This window comes from Poecilia reticulata, chromosome 14 (assembly GCF_904066995.2).
Source record: "Poecilia reticulata chromosome 14, P_reticulata-male-v2, whole genome shotgun sequence".
NCBI classification, from domain to species: Eukaryota; Metazoa; Chordata; class Actinopteri; order Cyprinodontiformes; family Poeciliidae; genus Poecilia; species Poecilia reticulata.
Window position 1 is genome coordinate 13,159,684 of NC_088843.1, and position 21,294 is coordinate 13,180,977.

General features: G+C 37.6%; 1 protein-coding gene across 10 annotated transcripts in view; it reads left to right on the forward strand.

The window, feature by feature from the left end:
- The window catches only part of LOC103475883 (unconventional myosin-XVIIIa-like), a 120,552-nt gene that overhangs the window by 64,410 nt on the left and 34,848 nt on the right, over nucleotides 1-21,294 (forward strand). For 5 of the 10 annotated variants that reach the window (XM_008427827.3, XM_081615566.1, XM_081615567.1 and 2 more), the window contains 7 exons: nucleotides 3,562-3,699; nucleotides 4,106-4,291; nucleotides 4,383-4,522; nucleotides 6,377-6,421; nucleotides 13,523-13,645; nucleotides 14,158-15,517; nucleotides 18,014-18,127. In XM_008427827.3, the coding sequence (XP_008426049.2) occupies nucleotides 3,562-3,699; nucleotides 4,106-4,291; nucleotides 4,383-4,522; nucleotides 6,377-6,421; nucleotides 13,523-13,645; nucleotides 14,158-15,502 (1,977 nt within the window). In that variant the 3' untranslated portion in view covers nucleotides 15,503-15,517; nucleotides 18,014-18,127. Of the gene's footprint in view, nucleotides 1-3,561; nucleotides 3,700-4,105; nucleotides 4,292-4,382; nucleotides 4,523-6,376; nucleotides 6,422-13,522; nucleotides 13,646-14,157; nucleotides 15,518-18,013; nucleotides 19,368-21,294 lie in introns of those variants that run through there. The other 5 variants (XM_081615572.1, XM_081615570.1, XM_081615568.1 and 2 more) reach the window with 4 other exon arrangements.

Genomic DNA, 21,294 nt, shown 5'->3' on the forward strand with positions numbered 1-21,294 from the left:
GGCTGGAACAGGATTGGAAACAAGATGCTGCTGGAGAAATAATTCTGCTAGCTTCAACCCAGCTTATGATACGTGAAGAGGTGATGTGCTTTTCTGTGCGTCTGCGTTCATTTTAATTACTGATTCACCCACCACTTAACTTTTTACATCATATTTTTATTCATCACATCTTAATTTTTCTTGATTTAATTTTGTTTTTCAGTCTGGAATCAAATGGCATAAATAGCTAGAGACTCATCAGACATAATATTATTAATAATTTCTTTGTCCTACATTTTCTCCTAAAGTATTCAAAACAAGAAAATATATCGTTTTACTTTGCTTGTTGCCCAGGATTTAGTTGTTGAATAATTTGGCAGTCACAAACTAAAACATGCCCTAAATGTGATTTAATCTAAAGTTTTTTAAAAATGTATTTTACTTATAATAAAGCTATTGAAAAGAGACAAAATTCAAAACCAGCAAAACTTGTGTTTTAATGGCACACTGATAAATTGACCCCTTTATTGGTTCTAGGATTATTTATGTGAACTGAAGAATGTATTGTTAATAATCTTTCAACAACTGTTAAATTTGATCATCTAAATAATTGTCTCCTTGTTTAAATTTAAATAGCTTTCTGGGATGTTTCCTGCCTCTATGTTGATATTTAAACCCAGATCTGCTCATAAGCCTATTCCTGTGACCCAACGTCAGTGAGAGGATGACTGCTGCTGAATCCTGTCATCCTTTGACCTTTTTTTTCTCCTGCATCATTAGGACGGTCACAATTTTCACTTATTTGAATATTTTAAGAACCAACAGATGGCTGGCTTCGGAGTAACCATTCAGAAATCCAAGGGTCACAGTTTACTGACTCCACTTCAGCATGTTAGCCTCATCAAAGCTGTATTTTGCTGCAGATCTTCTTTTCTTGTTCTCCTGCAACATACTGTTTTTTAAAGCACACCAACAAAAAGCTTTTTTTATTTGAATCTAAAAATTATGGCGCTACAGTGGTTTTATCTGATTTATCCCATCTTTGAGCTGATTGGTTAAATTGCTGGATCCTGTGAGGTGTCAGCTAATGGTTGAAGCTCTGAATAAGTGTAGATTCATATGGTAAAAAGGTTAATGCATCTGATTTAGGCCTGTTTTTATAATAGAGCTTTTATCATGTTTCCCTAATGGAGTACCATTTGCTCAGAGGATAACCTTTCTGGTGTTAGGTGTGACATATATTAATGCAAAGAAATTTTCTTAGCTGATGGATCGATGTTGTAAAATGAATTTCTTCTGAGCTGCTGAAGCTGAATTTAGTTTAACTGCAAAACCACCAACATTCCTATATGCCATTAAACTGCCTGAGGAAGTAATTTTACCCCCTGTCAATGCAGCCTTCATAATGACAAAGATGACATTTCTGGAGGCATTATTTTTCTTACTTTTCAGTCTTGCATATATATCTATTTTTTGCAGAAGAGAATATTTATATACATATATGTTTTAAAATAATTTTCATGCTTTGTATGTAAAAAAAACAAAAAAAAAACAGCCCACTTATCAACCTTTTACAATTTTCACAATTAGGCTAATAGTAAATAAAAACGCTGTCGCCTTCAGAAACCGTATTTCTTCTTTAGGAATATCACAGTAAAGGAGTGTGAATCTAAGTGCTCAGCTCACTTTGTTCTGATATTTTTAATTAATTTATGTAAAGCGGTAAGAAAACCATATAAATATTTCAATTTAAAGTAGTTTATTTTGTCTACTTATATAAAATCCTAGTAAAATACATTGTGTGCATGTTATTTGATAAAAGTGTGAAAGAGTTGAAGGTAATGTTGTAAATTTGAAAATAAGATCGTATATGTAATGATAATATAGTAGGCTCTTCCACTGGGTTTACTCGAACAATAGCATGCCAATAATTCAAGATTCTCTGCTCCTATGAATATCATGATTTCCCCAGTCTGACAATGCTAGTTTGGGCGGCACATTGTTTGTACGCATTTCATGCTTTCGTCACTGGATGATGTTGGAAGAGGGGTTTGAATGACTCTGAAAAAACTCAGGTTGGACAATGAAGTATTGAAAATTCCAGATTAATATTATTGTGAACACATTTATCATGGCAACCAAAATTAGTATGGGTTTTCTAAAATGCGTTAAAAAGATAAACAAAATGTGTTATTACCAACAATAAAGTCAACAGCAGAAATAAAATTATCAAAAATATTATGTGATTTGATGTAGTAGTAGTAGTACTCCACATAACTTCCCGTATTTAAATGAGATTATGGACAAATGACAATGTATATAGACTTATCCCATTCAGGATTCAAACTCGTGTTCTTACAATTAATTAAAAAATTTAATTTAACTATTTATGAAAGTTTTTTTCTTTTTTATTTTATTGTAGATAATTTACAAAGTAGATGCTTGTGTTTCAGGCAAAAAACCCTGTTGAAACTGTTGACAACCCTTTACATGGGCCAAACCCTGGTTAGACGTCATTACGTTATCTCTCATCATAACACACAAAAATTGATTATTTGATCATTTTTAACCGTAGTAGTGGGTCACCATGCATGGTTGTTTTATTTTCTCTGAGTGTTGGCTCTATCTGCCATAGACTGGCATCCCTTCCTCTCCCCCTTCCAACTGGGATAGAAACCAGTGTCCCGGCGACTCTGTACAGGATAATGCGGGTGTAGCTGATGAGTGGATGGATCTGCACTGGATTAAACAAATACAACCATCTGCTGCAAAAACAGTGTGTAGCTTTTGCCACTCCCGAACGCCGCAGCACATTCTTGCTTTATTAAAATTTACGTGAGCTGAAGCCACTCGAGGCCCACCCTTCAGAATATTTCTGGCTACACTTAAGATGCACAGCGGGCTGCAAGCCACTGTTAAAATGTGCCAGAGTAGGCACTGATTGTTATCTAAAGCATCTGACCTTGAAGTGGTTATCTCATTCCCAGTAGGAGGGAAATCTGGCTTCTTCAGAAATATCAAAGGAGAGCTCCAAATCCTCCTTGTCTCAGATGCAGAAGTCCCTCATTAGGTGCCCTGCTGCCTTTCGGGCCAGTTTTGTTGTGACATGTCTATCTTCCTTTTATCAGTCATGGAAGAAAAAAGGATTTAGATAGAACAAACGTGCTTTGCATGAAGCTGAAGCCTCTTTCAAAGCCTGTGAAATTACCGTGACTCACTGTTACTCAGCCTGAACCACAAGCTTTTTTTTTATTCTTTTTTTATTTTTTGTGACCATTTTAGGTAGAGTGGAGGCTTATCTCAAACTCATTATTCATACTGGATGCATCTTATTTATATTTACCAAGACAGAATAAATTAACTCAAATTGGGTGAAAAAGTAAACAGCAATCTATTTTAGAAGATTTAAAGATCAAGACTTGCTCTTAATGTTTAAATACCTCACAAAAAGAGGGCGGGGGGGGGGTGGTGGAGAAAGGAGGGTACGACCGGTAAATAAGGAGGAAGTTTGCAGCGACTATTGCTCCTCAGAAACTGACTTTGAATATTTATATCTCTGCCTGGTGTGTGATATCCTTCCAGCTCCATTCACTCCAGAGCCAGTTAGAGTTCCAAGAACAGTCCATGGTGGAGAAGTCGCTCGTGAGCCGCCAGGAGGCAAAGATCCGCGAGCTGGAGACTAAGCTGGAGTATGAGAAGACTCAGATTAAGCGCTTGGAGGTGAGATGCTCCTAGAAATTTGACTTTTTATTTTTTGTACATTTTATAAGAAACAATTATGTTGTTTTTCCAGTAAGTTGTTGTTTAGCATGGTTCACATAACCCGTTTTACTCAAAGTAGAAAATGTGCCTAACAGGAAATAATATTTTGATTAGTATGTAAAGCAGCAATGTGCAATACAAACAAATGCGTTCTTGATTTTTTTTTTTAAGGTGCTGATAGCATATTTGAAAAATATCTATTAAATAGTCATTTATAAATGCAAACATTAAAAGTTTTCCATTATGTGTTTTATTATATAAAGTCAATGTTTTCTCAATGTATTCAAATATATTAGCAACAAATATATTTGCTGTTAAGTCAGAACATTGTGCTAACCACATTCCTATCGTTTGCTTGCCTCAGAGCCTAGTGGGCCGTCTGAAGGAGAACCTAGAGAAGATGACTGAGGAGAAAAACCAACGCATCACAGCAGAAAACAGGGAAAAGGAGCAGAATAAGCGCATGCAGAGACAGATAAGAGACATAAAAGAAGAAATGGCTGAGCTGTCCAAGAAGGAGGGGGAAGCAAGCCGGAAGAAGCACGAACTGGTAAGGTTTTAGCTTCCTTGGTAACCTCACCTGTATTCAAATGAGCTTATAGAGGAATGATGCCTGTTACGTGATGTTGTTCATTTGCCAGGAAATGGATATTGAGAGTTTAGAGGCAGCAAATCAGAGCTTACAAGTGGACCTTAAGCTGGCCTTTAAAAGGATTGGTGACCTGCAGGCGGCCATCGAGGATGAGATGGATAGCGATGACAATGAGGACTTGATCAACAGGTACACTCCAGCTTTGAAGCTGTGAAAATTAATGTAGACCTTTTGCATTCTGGGCATTTTACCATGTTACTGGCAAGAAATGCACAAACATGTTAATGTTGGCAGTGTACCAATTGGATGAGGTCCCACATTAATGCTTTTAGGGTTGCCAACTTTTAGAAATTGATATAGGGAGCGCACACTGCACCACCCACTACTCCCTCTTCTTCTTTGTACTGTGGGGGAATAACGTGTTTGTTCCTTTTTCACTCTATATTGTAGGCTGTTGCAAAGGAAGATGCAAAATTTTAAATTAAACTGTTCTAAATTCAGCCAGATCTGTATTTTGGAGTGTCAGGAAATTGTAGTAGATACTGTTGCTATGGCAAACTTTCAGGCTCTACGTCCAACAGTGAAATTTACCAATGTTGCTGAGGGATTTTAAACGGCATGTTCTGTTAGTTTGTATTTTCAAGGGCTCATATAACTAAAATTAACATGTTTCACATATTAGCTGATTTGTTGATCATCTTAAAATGCTAGAACATTCTTCATGCGTAACCCAGACACAGGGTCTCTTTGTGTCTGGGTTAAGCTCTTTGTGAAGGTTGGTTTTACATAAAAGTTCAACATTGCAGTTGGTTGGGTTTACATTAAAATGACTAAATTAAATTTCTCAGCCTTTGGCTTAGTTTTTAATTATTTGGTTTAATACTACTAATAAAAATCTCAATAAAATCAAAGTAATGTTCTCATTTTAATAGTTTGAGACCCTTAAGATGCAATTTCTGAATATCATCTGGGTATGCAGTTCATTTAGATTTCTTAGTAATGTTTTCTCCAATGGTCCTGTTTATTTTAGCCTGAAACAAAACAAGAGTTTAAAGATAATTTTTGTAGCAGACAGTTTATTCTGGTGTGTCATAAATTTAATTACAGCAAGAAAGAACATATTTTATTAAAGAAAAAGTACCTCACTGAAAGACTTCTAAAAACATTATGATCAATAATTTATTGATATTCAGTTAGCTACATTTGTTTTTGCTAGGATCTTAACGTTTTGTGTCATTAATACTCTATTACCTTTTATTTTAAAAAAAATGCGTGTTAATTTTAGGATTTTCCTTGGTTTGATAAATGAATGAACCACTTGATATGTTGTATTTTAATATGTAGTGGCTCTTTAAATACCAAATATGGGAGGATTTTCTATTTTAAGGATAGGTTGACAAACCTGATTTATGCACACTGCTTCACCTTTCCAGTTTACAGGGACAGAAAAGAGAGCCGAGCCATCATTAATGTTAATAATCTCAACTGTCTTTCATGCTGTGAGTCAAACTCGCTGCTGTGTAAGGGTCTGTTCCCTTTGCTTCAGTACACACAATTGCAGTATAGCTAAAGGCCTAACAAACTACAAAAACCTGCTGCTTTTCTTAGCAGGCTGTCAGTCATCTCTACATACATTTCAAATCTCTTTTGTACTCTGAGTCATGTGCTTTGTCTGCTCCAAAAGTACTCCTCAGAAGGTTTAATTCAGCCTCCTGCCTCTGATCTTTTGTCTCTTTGCTTTTTTCCTCGCTTGTTTGATTACTGCCTGCCTCTTTACAGTGAGGTTGAGGGTTATGCATGCTCTGAACTCAGGGAAGTAAACACCGACTGCAATAATACAGACCTCCAAAAGGAAGACATTACAAACAGCAGCTCTGTTTACAGAACAATACATGGTTATTTTCGTGTGTTTGCATTAGTGTAAAAAATGTTTTACTATGGTGATATCTCATTTTGTCCTCCTTTTGCACTGTTATTTGTGTATCTCACCTTTGCTGTTTCTCTTTTCCCTTCCCTTCTTGGTGTCATCCTCACTTCTGGCAGTTTGGAAGACATGGTGACAAAATATCAAAAAAGAAAGAACAAAATGTGAGAATGGAAAAATGCATCCTTTGTTTCCGTCGTCGTGTGTTGGTTGAATTTTTTTTTTCACACCAATTTTAACCACAGGGGAGAATAATGCACTATTCCTATTCTTTCACGCTTTAGTTTTCTTCCTCAGTAGCCCTGTGAAGAGAAGGCATTTTAAACAGAATGAAAGGCACTCTCTGTGTTATACATCTCAGATAAAAGCTGCATTTAAAAGATGGCCCCATGTTTGATTTCGTTTTATTTTATTTTATGCCAAGTATCTGCAGGTGTACACAATCTGCCTCACTGGAGATTTCAGGCTTGTTTGGCAAAATTTGCACATAAATAGATGATATACTATAATTGAAAATGTCAGTCACTCTCCCTTAAACCAATCTCTATGCTTTGGAAAATATGTCTTGGAAGAAAAAATAGTATTCTAAAACAAACCTTTGGTAATACTGCATTATTATCCCCCTGGTTTTTTTTTTTATTTTTTATTTATTTCTTACATCAAACATTTTTTGAAGCTTGATTGCATGCTATCAAGTGTTTAGGATTAAGGGATTAGGATGTTGGATTCAACTTTAGTACCTCCTGCAGCTTTTCCAAAGCATGTGCAGCATGTCCAGTCACATTCTGCAGACGTTTACAGCCTGTTTGACATGTGATCAGGAGGAGGTTAAGTCGAATTACTAGTTTCATCATGCTCATATAAAAATATAACATCTAACTGATTTGAATAATACATCTAGAATAATATATCATGCTATAGTTGCAAGCTTACAATAATATTACAACTTGTTTTGATGTTCTGCTTTTTATAAAGCAGCTCAACTGTAACAAGCCATTAATGGCTGGTTAATTAGGCCCTCTCTCCTCTTTTAGGCATCTTTACAGAAATGCTGCTCAGAGCTTGAAAGTGTAATATTAAAAAAGGCATAAAGTTACTCAGCATGATGGGCAGCTCTCCCATAGGTTTCCACCTAATGACCGTGTTTTTCCCAGTCTGCAATATTTCCAAGTAACTTAATTAGTCCTTTTTGTAATCAAGTTAAAAAGTGTATCAGCCTTCGGAGAGGGGCAGGTCCAAACATTTAGAGAAAACTATGGCCACTCCAGCACTTTCTGTGACAAGCAGAAGAAACACGACATAAGACGTTTAGCTTTTTAAAATGTTGATGTATCTTGATACTGGTAACAGTCCCGTGCCTAGCTTCATATATCTAATTTAAGATGAAATGACACTAATGATATTGTAGTCTTACATAAACTTGTTTAGCAGACAAAAGTGAAACAACAAAAATCATTTAAGTGTGTTGCACACAAAAGTCAGCTATTCTATTTTTAAAAAAAAAGTGATTTACCATATTGGCTGTAATGAGATTTTGTACCATGATATTTATATCTCTCTTCATTCTACAGTCTGTCTTGTAAACCATCAATCATCTTTATGTAAAATGATGAATAGACCTGAACCTCAGTTTTAGGGGCACTGAACAAAAATTCCATAAAACAGTTTGACATTTATGACATTTTTAATTCTTTTAGAGAAAATGCGAAAAATATAATATATTTTCTCAAAGCTTTAGCACCACATTAGAAATAGACGAGCATAAAATCCAATGTGTTGACAGACAAGTCAAGCCTGTACCTGTCCATATTCTGATCTAGGCAATTTGTGAAAACGTTGTATTTGTAGATACAAAAAAGTTGATTCTTAGTTTTGCCAGAAATTTTGCAGTCTCATTCATGTGAGCCCAGTGTCCTGTACAATCTCATGAGCTCCATTTATTTTTACACCCCAATTTTTTTAGTGTGCCACTTTTTAGATGATCCGATCAGTAGTTGGATTACATTCTTTACGTAAACTGTATTGAATTGGATGTGACTTCCATGTGAGCTGGACCCCTGCAACTGTTGGGAGTGCAACTGTTTGATATTATGATGAAGGCCCTGAGATTGTATATCAATGAATACACAGTCAGCATGTTGTGCAAAACAATAGCACTGCAGTGCACCACTAAATGTTTTAACTCAAAGCTCAGCTGTTTTCCATGCATGCAAGCTTCCCACTACTAATCCAATCATATTTAATCACTATGTTGAGAGAACATTTACTTCAATGCAAAAGTTTGCTTGGTTGTTAAAATGCCTACTGACTCTTTGTAAGTGTTAAATGTGTCTAAGACTGATTGCCTTTTTTTTTTAATGTTTTGGATGTTGAAAATATTTTGCGACTTTCCATTAAGATATTTAAATCTGTGTGTACTGTCTGGCCGTCCTTGGTTTCCTCCTTTTCAATATCTGATTTGTCTCATTCATCATACTTAAGATTTTTTTTTTGTCGCATTTTCATCTGAGCACCCATGTGTATCGGTGTTCTTTGTTTTTTAATTTTTTTTGCCGTGCAACTTGAGTAAAAGAGCAACGATTTGCCGTGTTTACTTAATCACATTTCTCCTCCTTTCAGCACCACTGCATTAGCAGCATGGATGAACATTAATGGAGGAGGTGATTTTTCTTCTAATAATGAAGTGGAATTTCCACATGATTTGATACCCTCTCCCATATTTTCACTCTCTGCGTTTGAAAACAGAGGTTATAATAGTGACTCGATTATTATTGCAGGGAGAAGATAATGTAAGTTAAATTACTGTTGTTCAGGCTTCAGGATTTCCCCATCTCACATTGCAGCACTGAACATTACAAGACACTTTAATGCTTTACTGACTGGTTGTGTTTTATTTTTTTTTGTTTTTCCACCTTTCCACAAGGTGATTATCATTGTGACTACAAAGGGTAATGAGTTTACAAAGTGTGTCGTGCTCAGAATTTTACAATTAATTGTCAGAACTAGCATAAAAATACCGTTTTCTGCTGGTTTTAGCTCAGCATTAAGCTGATAGCACCAAGCCATACGGGACTCGGTGCTGAATGTAAGTATTTGTGACAAAGATTTACAACTGGTGCAGGCAAATTGTCAGAAGCGATTAATGTTGACTTCACAAGTCCTGAGGCTTGTTTGTATCTGAAAGCCTCTGGACTGGTTTCCTAGTATTGTGCGACCAGGGACAAATCAGTTGTGACACCGTTTTTACAGCACTCAATTGCAAGCCACCTTTTATTTTTGCACGCTTGTATGTGTCGGAGAGAGGCTGTGGAGAAGAGTTTGCCACTGGCTGGTTAAGAGTTGTTTTTCTTTTTTTTTTGTTAATGTATCACATTAAAAAGTCACAGTATCACAGAGCTGACAAATGGGCAACATGTGTAATCAACTTGCTGGTATTAATGAGACTATTATCTTCTTTTTGATGGGCTTTTATTGGTGGTAGTTAATAAGCAGCCGTGAAGAGAGAGGGGGTGGAGAATAAACAGATGAGAATAAGCTCAGTTTTTATCTTTGGCTTAAAGTTTTGAATTTTGTTTAGAAAGTGCATCCATTTTGCTAGCTTTAAGTAGCAGTGCTTCCTGTTTAAACAGAATATGCCATAGTTATATATACAGCTAATAAAAATTGTTGAGCTCGTCACAGGTTTCTTAGCTGAACAATGTGTGTTACTATGCAACATTATTTCGTACTTCATCACTTGATATATAGTTGGAAACTATATATCAAACTTTGGAAACTTTGTGGAGAGCCATTCTTGTCAGCCATTATCTGTTGGGGTAGCGGCATCAGAACCAGGGATTTACAAAGGCTGAACAACCTGATAAAGAAGACTGGTTCCTTTCTGGAAACAACTCCGGACCCTCTGGAGATTTTTTTTTCTTTTTTTGCATAAAATCAAGAAAATTACAGACAACTCCTGAGCAGGCTCTTCACGAGACTGTTATACTGTAATTGTGTCTTCAGTCAGAGGTGTTTTCAGAGCCACTGTAATACAGACGATTACAGGAGGCCCTTCTTGCCCACAGCATCATATCAGCATCCGTGACAACTCTGAAGGAAATTGTGTAGTATGAGTTATAGTAACATTTAATTTCGCTCTGGTATTAAGATATTTTTGATGGAATTGAGCAGACCATAAGTCCACCTAAATAATTTCCAAACAACTACAAACCTAGGAAAAGTATATGAACCTTCCATCTTGCTTGTTGCAAAATTCAGAATTTCACTCCAACCTTTTCTAATTGATACAGCTGTCAGGCTGTATCACATAGCTTTCATATGCTATATGCTATATGAAAGCATAACTATATTGCTTTCATATAATTATGAAAGCAATATGTTGTAATATAGAGTATAGTGGCATTGAACTTGTTTGTTTGAAAAAACAACTGTTAACAGCCTCTTGTAAAAGTGCAGATGTTTAATATCCACTAGCTTGAGCTGCTTTTATAAAAACTAAAATGAACAAAAACATTGGATGTGTCTTGACTAGCTGTTAGCCATCTATTGAGGAGTTTTTGTTTTATTTTGATACACATTTATGTCGATATAACATGTTTACTATACAAGTATGCTATTACACTTACAAAAAAGATATTTTATTTTTTTCAAATATTTCTGGAATAATAATTACTTAGTAGACAGATAATGCCATATAGTTATGAAAGCAATATGTTGAGACTGTTTTAGCAATAGTAGAAATATTGCTTGTTTTTTTTTCCTTCAGATCAAAGTGATTACATGATGCCATACATTTTTTTTTGTTTTACATTTAGTTCAAATACTAAAACTTTTTTTCCTTTTATCCTTTTACGGTTGTTACACCCTGAGAATCATATAATAGCCTAAGCCTTCTAAAAAGCCATTTCCTCTAACACTAATGCCTTTTTCCTCGCAACCACCTTTATAAGTAGCCATCTTGCTTTTTTAGGCCAGTTGTAAAAAAATAAATAAAAGTGAGGCAGAAGCTTGCTTTGTTATCTGAGGAGGAAAATGACTGGATGTGAGTCATAGCGTTTGGGGACAAGGGGGACAGGGGGTACAGTTGAGTGCTGTGCAGTGGGAGACCTTTCCGTACATTAAGGCAAGTACTGCATGAGGACGACTGATGGAGCCCAGCAGCAGTGTGCCTGTCATTTCACACCTCTTGGAACATTGTGCTTGCACCTTGCGAGCATTTTACGGCATGTTCCAGGGCTCGGATAGATAAGCTTGTCCACAAAGACAGATCTGTGAAGTGCATCACTGTTTCTCATTTTTTAATACTAGGCAGCTCTGTGCGTAGTTCAGTGATATACAAGGCCAGATTTATGAAACATGGCTCTTTGAAAATTACTGTAGCTAGGGCTATAAATAATAGCACAGCCAGCCATTAATCAAGTGGAGCTCAAAATTGCAGATGCTTTACAACAGCGCTGTCATCACTGGTTTGGATATACAGTCTGTCGTCTTGCAGCTAAGAATTGTATAGTGCAGGATGTCAGTTTTGTGACAGACCTTAGCACGCTGTCAAACATACTTTAGGCCTACGGAGCATATTGGTATCTGCTATGTGCAAATGTATTCTCGCACATAATGAAGCCAAGGAAAGGGAGCACATGTACTCAAGTTACAAACAGTATGTCCTCAACAACAGAGCTATTCTCTCTTGATGACTTTCAGCCACGATGGTTTTCCTGCCAAATTAAGCTTCCATGAACATTACATTATTTAAAGTATTCACCGCAAATCTGAATGAACAGACACCTCATCCAGGTGGGATCTGCTTTTAAAATATTTTATTTTTTTATCTTTATCTGTTGGTTTGTATGTATTGATCGTGATGTCAAGCTAAGAGGCCACAAGGCTGCCTGGTGGCTCTGCTCCAATACCAATCACCGAGGGACAGAGGACGTGCAACACAGATGCTCAAAGCTTAGACCCAACAAAACAAGTTAATTATACCTCCAAAGGCCGTGAAGCCTTTGGAAGTATAATACCTCACAAAGTGCACTTTCACTGGTGCTTTTGCACTGCAGTTGTATGCTGAAAGGATGTGAAATTTTGTTTTATTTTCTTTTTTAGGCCAAAAATTTATGGAAATGATGGAATAACAGCTGTTGCTTAACTGTAGCTTGTCTAATTTGCCTTGGGTCGTTACACTATCCCCTGTTATTACGAGGAAGACTACAAGTGCAAAAGCTTGGCCAAAAGCTCCGGAAATGTGACAACTAATAATTATTTTTTTCAGCATAATTTTTGAACTTTAACATTTTGTAGAATATTTCTAAATGGTAACAAGCATCTAAATGGTAAAACAAAAACTGACTATTTGTTCTGTGAATAGCTCGCAGACATATGCAGATTTAGGAAAGATGTGTAAGGAATGAAAATTGATGTCAGCACAAATTACAGTGTTTTGCAAACGGATCCATCCCCCCTGAACTATATCTTCTGTTACAAGCACAATGTTTGATACACTAGACTGGATTCTATTTGATAGACATCGCAGGAAGTAGATCATAATTATGAAAGAAATTATGCTTTACGTGGTCTTCAGATTAAAAGAAAAAAATCTTAAAAAGTGTGACATGCATATGTATTCAACCTCCTTTAGTCAAATACCCTTAAATATAATCCAGTTGATTCAGTGCAAAAGGCTATATGTGGCAGAAAAATAAAACTGCATGTTATCCAAAGACCACAATCACCATGGTGATTTATAATGGTTGTAGCATAATTCATGCTTTTCTTAAGCAGGTACAGGGAAGCTGATAAAATTTGATTGGAAGATGTTTAGACCTCAAGATATTCAAATGTCAGAGTTAGTAAAATTTTCCATTTCTAAATGTGTAATGCTGGAGGATGCATACCCTAAAAGGTGTGCAGATTTTAATGCTGTGAAAGGCGATGCCTCAAACTACTGAGTCAGGGTGCCTGAATACAAATGCACATCAAACTGTTCACATTTTAATAGTTTAAAAGTTCAAAGCCATTTATCACATTACTTCCATTTCATAATTACACAGTACTTTATGTTGTTCTACACATAAAATCCTACTAAGTTCAGTTTAAGTTTAAGTTGTTGTGTGACAGAATGTTAAAAAAAAAAAATCACAGGCGAGGAATACTTTTGCAGAGCACTGCACCTTACTTGAAAAGTGTAAAAAAAAAAAAAAATATATATATATATATATATATATATATATGATTTATTTATTTTTTTTAACTTGCTTGATCCTTCACAGTGGAGAGGGAACAGAAACTGATTCAGAAGTGGAGGACCGGGTGGATGGAGTTAAGTCGTGGCTCTCAAAGAACAAAGGCTCCAGCAAGACTTTGTCTGATGAAGGGAGTCTGAAGAGCACCAGGTTAGTCCTTGCATGCTTTGTATCATATCTGATGATCGTCTAGTGATTAAACTACCTCAATTTCCTATCTTCAAAAGGCCCACGATTACCTGGGGCATTGTGCAACAGAAGGAAGGGTATCTCATATGATTAGGTGTCAGCTCTCTTTTCCAGTAATCTGTCTAATGACAGGAGGTGGTGTGGGGAAGCGGCTGCTGTCACATTTATTGAGGTGGCCTGTGGCCAGTTGGCAAGCCTGCCAAATGGCGCTTCTGACTCTGTCAGATAGGTCCTTTCACTAGTTGATTGCCTCGGTTATAGCAATGTATGCTGTGCACAACAGCAATAGTCAGAGGTACGGGTTCCAAGGACAAAATGAAAATGACAGCATCGCGCTGCCAAAAATGTAAAATCATCCCAGCCACTGATCTGGAGACAATGTTTCACAAAGCCAAAGATTAGGATTTATCATTTACATGTACATCTTTCCTTGTGGTTATCTCTAGTGTCAATTTTGTTACGTAACATTTCAGATATGCAGCAAATGCAGATGCCACAGAGATGAAAGAAGGTAAGGAGAAGATGAGTGACGGCAGCAAAGATAAGAAGGAAGTAGAGCAGAGCAGATCAGTGTCTGTCATGAGTTCCCTTAGCTACAGAAAACGCTCCAACTTGAAGGACTCCATTGGGGGCACTGGAGACGAGAATTCGCTGTTCAGTACTCTCAAAGAACAGCCAAACATACCGGATCACACTGCAATGCGCAAAGCAAAGTCAAAATCCGGTGAACTCCAGGAAGACAGGAGAAAAACTCAGGCCGAAGAAGATATGGATGACAACGGCTCTGTCATCTCTATGGCCTATTCTGAAGCCACAAGCCGAGCCAGGAAGGGCTTAGAGTCCCGCTGGACCTCCCGCAGCACCCCGGAGTTCGATACGGAGTCCATGGTGTCCTCAGTAGCTCCAAGCAGGGTATCCACTAGGAGAGGGATGCTGGACATGGATGATGACAATAAGTCAACCATTAGCAGCGTGAGTCACGCAAGCCCCCGTTCTCTACGTCGCAGCAGCTCTTGGAAAGATGACAAACGAAGCAGCTCTCGCTTATCCGTCGCCCGCAGCTGTGGCCTCAGCGAATTTGGTCTGCACGTAAATGACGACGACGATGCCCACAGTGTGGCTTATGGAGAAGGGAAACGTTCACCCTATAGTCCCCGGTCTGCTAGTCGCAGCTACTCTACTCCACCTCAACCACGCTCCTCAGACAGCAATGCTCTCGAAGCTTCTGACATTAAACCAGTCACACACCGAAACTACTTGGACCCTGACCTGGAGGCTGCAATTAATGAGGTTCTAAGCTTCAAACCCATCAAGTTCAAGCGTAGTAAACTGGACGAGTCGAGTGGCGACGAGGATGAGAAGAAGGGCCAAGGAGGTGAAGACAGGCGAAAGAAGGGGGAGGATGAGGGCACGTCAAGCTGGTCCAGCACCCCCCGCAGTCGTAAGGATAAAAAAAGCAAAGTCTCATCTTCCGAATCCTCTTCCTCTTCCTCCTCATCCTCCTCGTCCTCAGACGGCCGTCACAGCAGAAAGAGCACAAAGGGGAAAAAGGACAAGAAGTCCAAAAAGAAATCCAAGAAAAAGCAAAGTGAATCGGAGGATTCCTCTTCTTCTTCTGAGTCGTCCGAGTCATCCTCTTCGGATTCAACCGTCTCTTATCGAAGTTCCAACAGTGTTAAGAAGGGCCCAAAACAACAGCACGATGATGAAAAGGAGCGCTCCACTAATGGACAAACTAGCAAAAAAGAAACCAAGAAGAAGCAGAAGAAGGTGGATAGCTTGGTGATGAAGTACCTCTACAGGCCTGACAGTGACTGATACCAACAGAATAAGGTGACGCATGGTGTGCTATCTACGAGCCTGGCATGGATTAAAAAGAATTGAGGGTCTTCTCCTCTGCATACTAACTTTGCTGTGTGAGATTTAATATTTTATATACTACCTCTGATACGCTAATGTTTGCTCGTACAAGATGAGTCATACCCTCTTATTTCCTTTCAGACAAGTCACATTTCCCTTTAAGTTTTAAAGAGCATACTTTAATGCTTTTTCGGGCTCTTAATTCGCTTTGATTTGAAGTGCATTATCATATGCTGTCATCACAGCCCACGACAAGCTAAGATTGCCTTCCATAAACAGAATATAAACAGTGCAATTACCAGCATTTACTCACCTTTGACTGCGTGTGTCTGTTGATTTTCTGTCATGGTATTCCTCCGTTTTGAGATTGGTGCTGATTTAAGTCTGCTTTGGTCTTGGCCCCTCTCATACTGGGTTATCTTTCAGCATCAAAACAAACAAATTTAGATTTATACTAAATGAAGGTGCCAAAACTATTATTGAGAGCAGGTAAAATAACTGCTTCCAACCTTCAACCAAACCTCACTTCAAAAATCTTTAGCTGTCCCTTTAAGGATGCCTATGTTGTCAATACTACAAACACATTGCCATCCTTATGGGATCTTGGATTTCATGTTAAAATTTGCTGAAATTCTTCCTTAGACTCTTTACAATTTCACATATAAATGCTACAGCTGTATTAAATTGCCAACACTTTCGCACAATGTTCATATGCAACCCAACGATTTAGTATTTTTCTCACCATGTTGTCATGCTTTGGACTATATTTTTCTTTTAAAAAAAAAAAAGGATTGTTTTTGCTTTCATTGTGTAACTGTAGTCACGCTAGATTGCTGTACACACACACACCAGCTTTGCATCTAAATGACACCATAATTACCTTACTGGTTCCATTCCTGTCTAGTAATGAAAGACATATCTGCAAATGTGAGACTTTCTCCTAATGTTGTTTGCTAATGCTATAAGTGCACGGTGTTGAAAGACTGAGTCTGGCTGTGACTTTTCCTCTTGCACAGAGATTAGATGAAAATGCTGCACCAGGCACATCACACCTACAGTGAAAAGAAAAATTGGTGTAATTTTGGCTGCCTCATTGCCAGACACTTTACTTTATAAATTAAGTGTTGAAATTAGCTTCAAGCTCCAACAGCAGTCTATTTTAAAATGATCTTTTACAGATATTTTGGGAATCACTGTTTATATTTAGAAGTACAAAATGACAAAAATGCTTTCACCTTAGATCTAAATCAGCTCGTCCAAAGGATGCTGACAAATTTAGGGTTGTAACAATAACTCAGTTGAAACAGAAGCACCATCAAAACACGAACAACTGCAGAAACTAACAAAAAAAAAGCTGTGGTGCATCACAACCAGCTGCTACAGGAAGTTAGAAAAGTGAACACATTTCTGTTGGCTTTCAGTAGTAATACTTTGGAGTACCCACTACTTTTTAATTTCTTTGTAGTTGAGAGACATGCATTTAATATAAGAATTTCTAAAAAAAAAAAAAAAAAGCACAGAAAAAAGCTACTTAAAACTAATCAAAAAACTCCAAAGCACATGTCTATTTATGCCTAATAATGCTAGAAAAATCTACCCCAGTCTCAAATCGGATCATGATGATCTGTGTTGCTGTTTAACAAACCCCTAAGTCTTTGTTTCAATTGAAGGAACAGACACACTGGTAGGTGGTGGTAATAGAGGATATTCTCAGAACTTTGACGAGTTATATTTCCATGCCACTTTGCTATAAAATGAAATAGATTGGATTTAAAATACTTTGGCTCCAAAAAGTCCAGACATGTTTGTTTGACAGAGACTGAGTTCAGATTGGATTGTTTACCCTCTCACACTTGCAGACTCCAGTCTTCACCTCTACTCACACAAACAGATTTTTTGGCTGACTTGCCCTGCCAACTGACCACAACGAGTGCAGATTTTCCCCCTTGATTGGGAATCGGTGGTAAAATCGGGCAATAAATGGCTTAATGGGTTCCCACATTTATTGATATCACAGTAAAGGAGACTAAATACAAATGTATGCACTACTGTGTGTTTGACTATCAAATGAAATGCCAACAAAACACATAGAGTGTGAAAATGTGAAAAGAGTATTACTACATTTGTAAGGCACTGTACCTCCGCAGAGTGTGATTTTTAAAGACTTTAGTTGGATTCTGTTTTACTGTTGCATGTGTTCATCCTAACATTTTTTTTTTGCATGCACAAAGCAATAACCTTTTTCCATTAATACTATACGCAAATGTTTTGCATATGCAAACTGATTCGGTCATTTGCCTACTACTGTACGTGCGCACCTTAGTGAGGTCACAAAGAACATTAATTTGTTGCCTAAATGCTGTTTGTTGTTCACCATAACGTATTTTAAAGCCTCTCTGTATTAGTCTTGTCTGTAAATAGGCAAGTCATGATATAATGGTGTGTCTATATTTGTGTTGACCCCTGCAGTCCCCCTGTGTACCGGAGACACATGAGTCTTGGCAGATCTGATGAAGAGGATGAGGCTGACAGAGACTCCGGCAGGCAGTCCCTGCGGCAAAGCAACAGCGACGGCTTATTGATTGAGAGCTCGTCGTAACCCCTCAGTCAGGCAACCTTGTTCTTTCAGCGACACCAATCACACAGAAGGGACTTGCTTCGTCTCCCAGCACTGTGTTACCACTGCCCAGCATGCAAGGACAGAGCAGAGAGGCACGCAAAGACACTTCAATTCTTCACCCTGGACTTGTCGTCACGGTTATTACTGCACCTTTTGTTAGCACGAAACAAATTTCCTCCCACGGCTAAGTTACGCCTCTTCATTTTTATTTTAAACAACATACCAAGTTAGTTACACAGCAAAAAAAAAAGAAAAAAGAAAGTCAAGCACTATCTAAAGAACTTTCTGCTGCTGCTGCTTTAATTTACGAGAGCTTCTTTTCAGGCAAATTTAAGCTCCCCTCTGCTCTCTGCTCTGACTATACACATTGCTCTGCCAAGAGGATTTAGATAAGCTGCTCCGGCTGGACTCCTTCAAGAAGGTCTGACCAACTATTAAGATTATTCTTATCTTCACTCCATTCATGTGGACTGGCACAGTGGGAGAAATTAGCCAGTTTTCAATTAGTTATCTTGCTGTACGTTTACACAGGGCTCATGTCCTAAATTAAGATATCTCTATATGAACAAAGTGTTGCTGTGTGATGACATGAAAGTAAAATAAATTGTGAAAATAAACGTCTGTGTGAGCAAAGCTGTTAGATGATTAAATATGACCCTTTCTGTCACGCAAAGGTATTTATATAATCTACACATGTATAAGATTGTGTCTGGAATTAAATGCTCTAAGTTATATTTAAATGAGGGTTTTCTAAGGCTTGTTGAAGAGTGAAAAGTAAAGTTTATGTAATATTTATGTTTTATCCTCGTCACCAAGTGGGACTCACATTGGAATGCATCAGATTTTGCTCCCGCATGGGAGAATTCTTGGGCGTTCAGCATTAATTATTGTGTTTTCGTTCATATACGAGCTTTTCATCAGATCACGTAGATGCTGAGATGCAGGAATTAATATTGTATTTTTAAGATGCATAGGGTGTAGATTTCAGCTGCCTCTGACCAGCTTCTGCTTAATTGTCGGACACCCTGCAGATTAATGCCCCAGATTCAAAGCAATGTTTGAATGTCATTGGTTCCAGCAGTAAAATACTTGTATATGGTGGTTTTTAAATGCTTTATTGTAATAATACTTTGCTGTGCCAAAAAAACCAAAACAAAAATCCCTATTTCTAGATTGTGTGTTCATTAAAGTGGTTAAGTTTGATTGATAGTCGTATTTTCCACAATCCAGAGTTCTGCCTGCTACTGCATTGAAATCAGACAGGTGGAGTTAAACACAGAAAGTCACTGCAGTGGAATTCACTTCCTGGTATTCCAGTTAATCTTTCCTTTCATGTTGGTCGCACCGGGGATAAATTCCACTTGGCCTGAGGAATGATGCTTCAGGAGATCGGCGACCTCTCCCAGAAGAATAATGCAGCCGTCGTTTTCACAGAAGTTGCCCAGGACAAAGCTAGGATGGGCTGGTATGATATTCTTTGGAGTAAAAAAAACACAGTTTTATGTTCTTCATGCAAAGACTCGAAACAAAAATGTTTAGCATTGCGTAGCTGCTTTATTTGACAAACCAAGGTAGTCATTTTTCATACTAAAGGTAAAACAGTATATACAGGTAAAATCCTACTTTATTGTATTGATTTTGAAACAAACTCCAGAAAAACTACACTACATTTAATTAAGTGTTTTGTATAGAAAATTACACCTTTTTGCTGCTTTACTATTTGTAGTAACACAAGTCTAACAAGCTGATATAAACTGGTTAATTAGTTGGGCAATCTGCTCAGGTACTCGGCGGGCAATCAGATAATTAACAGCCGTGTCACTCGTGGCTTGCCAGCAGTCATTTCAAACATTGTTACCTTAACAGGAGTGAAGTGTGGCATAACTTTAGTCTACATACTTGGATTGTCTTGGTGTTTTGATGAAATATATTTCCGAACAGCCCAATTTGTCTGTCTTGTAAGCAAGGGAAAAGTGTAGAGGCCCCTTTTTTTAGCCAGCTGACTGGCAGCGACCAGCAACAGGTGTGGGAAGGGCAGCACTGTGTTACTCTACTGGATCAACTCAATTCAGACATGCCTGGCACTTTCTCTGACATCTCATTAAAGGGACTTCAGATTAGTGTGAGAGAATCTTCCCTAGTAGTTTTGAATGAATAATTTTTTAAAACCTTGATATTGGAAACTAAATCCTGTTTAGTGTTCTGCATCAAATTTTGAATAATTCAGTTTCTTCAATTTACTTGCATTAAAAATAGACAAAACATTTTGAATGCGCAAAATAAGCAACTTGACTTTGTTTTATGTGACTTACTATTACAGGTGCTAAAGGATCTTGAATAGTGTACACTCAAAAAACATTGTTTTTGAACAAAAAAAAACCATGGTTAGAATAAAAACCAAAAAAGTCATGCTGCTCTGCATGCTCCCCACCTCCCAGTTCGATTTGAGTATCTACAAAATGTGCTGAAAGACGGTGCGTTTTCTGGCACCTCGCAATACAACACATGGGACCCAAAGGATCCAATGTCCCAGTGCCAGACTGCACCAGACGACCCCCAGGGGCCTCCATGTGCCCTTTGTGGGCGTAGCTGCTGCGCACAGTGTTAATAGAGTGGCTGCTCACTGAAAAGTTGCATGAAGATTTCCAAAAATTCAAACTCGCATTCTATAATATAAAACCTTATCAGAAGATTACATTGAAATATTTTGCCTCGTCTGTCTAATCATACTCATTAGCCTCGACCTGTTGACATTTTGTAAAACTCCCTGCTTAGATTACGCTCCAACATAATTTTAACTCCTAAGCGGTAGAAATGGATCAATTAGTCTCTGCTGAGACAAACACCACTGGACTATATGTGTATGTCTGGTTCTTGCCATTTGCATTTCAGAAAAGACTTATTAGCATTTTTTGTCTTATTTTCTCTGTTTTCCTTTCCATCTAACATGAATATTAATGGGGAAAAAAACAGAACACTTTGATCTTGGATGTTTAGAATATACTCATTAAATAAATGAAGGCAATGTAAGTTTCCTTTGCTTTAGGATGGAGTTTACAGGCATTGCATAAAATGCGCTTTTAGTCACTTTTACTTTAAAAAATGTTTCTATTTTTAAGCAGGCTGCCTA